At 34.8% G+C, this 2,285-nt stretch overlaps 1 protein-coding gene across 1 annotated transcript in view; it reads right to left on the reverse strand.

The window, feature by feature from the left end:
* Window positions 1–33: 33 nt before the first annotated feature.
* The window catches only part of LOC119676848 (xanthine dehydrogenase-like), a 15,570-nt gene continuing 13,318 nt past the window's right edge, over window positions 34–2,285 (reverse strand). The window contains exons 2-6 of the mRNA XM_038088107.1: window positions 1,802–2,281; window positions 1,472–1,740; window positions 380–1,256; window positions 156–323; window positions 34–84 (exon numbers count right to left, since the gene is read on the reverse strand). Of these exons, the coding sequence (XP_037944035.1) occupies window positions 34–84; window positions 156–323; window positions 380–1,256; window positions 1,472–1,740; window positions 1,802–2,281 (1,845 nt within the window). The remainder of the gene's footprint in view (window positions 85–155; window positions 324–379; window positions 1,257–1,471; window positions 1,741–1,801; window positions 2,282–2,285) is intronic.

The following is a 2,285-nucleotide window of genomic DNA, read 5'->3' on the forward strand; positions in this document are numbered from 1 at the left end:
TTTCTAAATAAATCCTAATCCATATGTAGATCTTTATAATTCAACGTTCCATGGTGTATATGTACCAGGTAAGGGTTCATCAATCTGAAAGAAGAAAAGATATACATATATTGCATATATCGCACATGAACTAAAAGCATTTTTGACATCCATACCAATTTTGTAAAATTGTCTTCGCAAGCCATCCTAATTTTTGCTGCTGTTGCGGGGGCGTTAAGTGTGAAGTCTGTGCTCAGACCTCGTTCTGTACGTGCATGAGAAATAGCATTCTTAATAGCAAAGTAAGCTGCAGCACCTATAAATAACGGCGGTTCACCCACAGCCTATGAACAAATATTATACAGGATCAAAATAATTATACTATACTTATAATTACTACCTTCGATGAGTACACAGCTCTTGGATTCGGTGCACCAGTAAGCAGACTCACATTAAACTCAGCTGGTATATTACCAAAACCTGCAATTTTATATGTGCTTGGACCTCTTGATAATAATATACCTTGTGGTGAATATATTAGCTCTTCTAAAGTAAATAAACCATATCCCTGCATATAAGCCCCTTCTATTTGTCCAATATCAATAGCGGGATTAATGCTGGAGCCAAGGTCCATGACAATATCAGTGCTCAAAACCTGATGATCCCCAGTTAGACAATCTATTTCTACTACAGTTACACCCACACCGTTTGTGAAATAATTATATTTGCGTGCATTTGGATTATGCACAGAATCATACCCCATGCCTGGCGTTCTATAAAACCCTGTTGCTGAAAGACTTATACGATCAAAATATGCTTTATTTATCCATTCTTTCCAAGTGGCTGTGGGTAGCGCTTCCTTAATAGTTTTAAGTCTTGTATTTAATTTATCACAAGCATCAATAATGGCCATACCATTTAAATCAGAACTAACGCTAGCTGCGGTAGGTGTTGCATTAGGAACCTTATCTGTTGCGAATTCGGATATGTGAATAAAATCTGCCGGTATACCTAAAGCTTTTGCAGCACATTGTATCATTTTTGTATGTAATCCTTGTCCAATTTCTACACCACCATGTGCCAATAACACTGATCCATCTGCATATATATTTATTAAACATCCAGCCTGATTCATGTATAATATATCAAATCCTATTCCATACTTTGTGGGAACAATACTAATACCACGCTTTCTCCAGCGATTACTTTTGTTAAATTCTTGTATCTTTTTTCGTTTTTCATAAAAATTGGATTGCTCTAAACATTCGTCAAAACATCTACAAAAAGTAACTTAATAAGTAAATACGGATACGGTATGTATTTAAATATATATGTATATATTTATTAATACTTCTTAGTAATAGTTTAGTAAAAATAGCATTTTTGCTAATTATTATAAATAATTATTATAAAACAAAAAATATTAGTAAAAATGTTACTAAATTATTACTAATTAATGTACAAACCTATTATAATATATAGTAGAACAAACCTATTAATTTGCAGCGTGTCCAATTTTTGGTTATAGTGCGTGATATCACCAGTTTCATAGAAGTTTAATTTCATTATATCTACATAGTCCTTTCCCAAAATTCGTGCCACATCACGAATCATATGTTCACCAGCGAACATCCCCTGAGGGGCTCCAAATCCACGAAATGCTGTATTTGAAGGTGTATTAGTTTTACATAACCATCCGACTACTTTTATATTAGGTATACGATAACAGTTCTCAAAATGATCCATAGCACGTTCAAGCACCTAAAATAAGATTGCATATCCTTATAAAGTTTCCAACATATTTTATTTTAAAAAATCTTACTCCAAATGATACATCCATGCTCCATCCAGCATTTGCATAGCATTCAATATAACATGCTGTAATAAGGCCCTCATTTGTAAACCCAATTTTATATTTGAATAAGAACGGATGACGTGTGCCTGTAATCATCATATCCTCATCTCTATCAAGCATACAGCGCACGGGTCTTCGTAATCTATAGCAAGCTAATGCGACGGGTACTGCTACCGATACACAGCGTGATTCCTTACCACCAAATCCACCTCCTAAACGCTTTACACGGCACACAACTCTATGTGCTGGTACTGACAAAACTTGAGAAATTAATTTTTGTATTCCGGAAGGATGTTGTGTTGAGGAAAATATCTCAATTTCATCAGTATCTCTAGTAACTGCTATTGCAGCATGTGTCTCTAAGTAAAAATGTTCCTGTGCTCCAACACGACAGGTGCCTTCATAAATATGCGCACAATTCTTAAAAGCTTGATCAACATCGCCTTTCTCC

The sequence above is a fragment of the Teleopsis dalmanni genome, chromosome 2 (assembly GCF_002237135.1).
Source record: "Teleopsis dalmanni isolate 2A chromosome 2, ASM223713v2, whole genome shotgun sequence".
Lineage (NCBI taxonomy): Eukaryota > Metazoa > Arthropoda > Insecta > Diptera > Diopsidae > Teleopsis > Teleopsis dalmanni.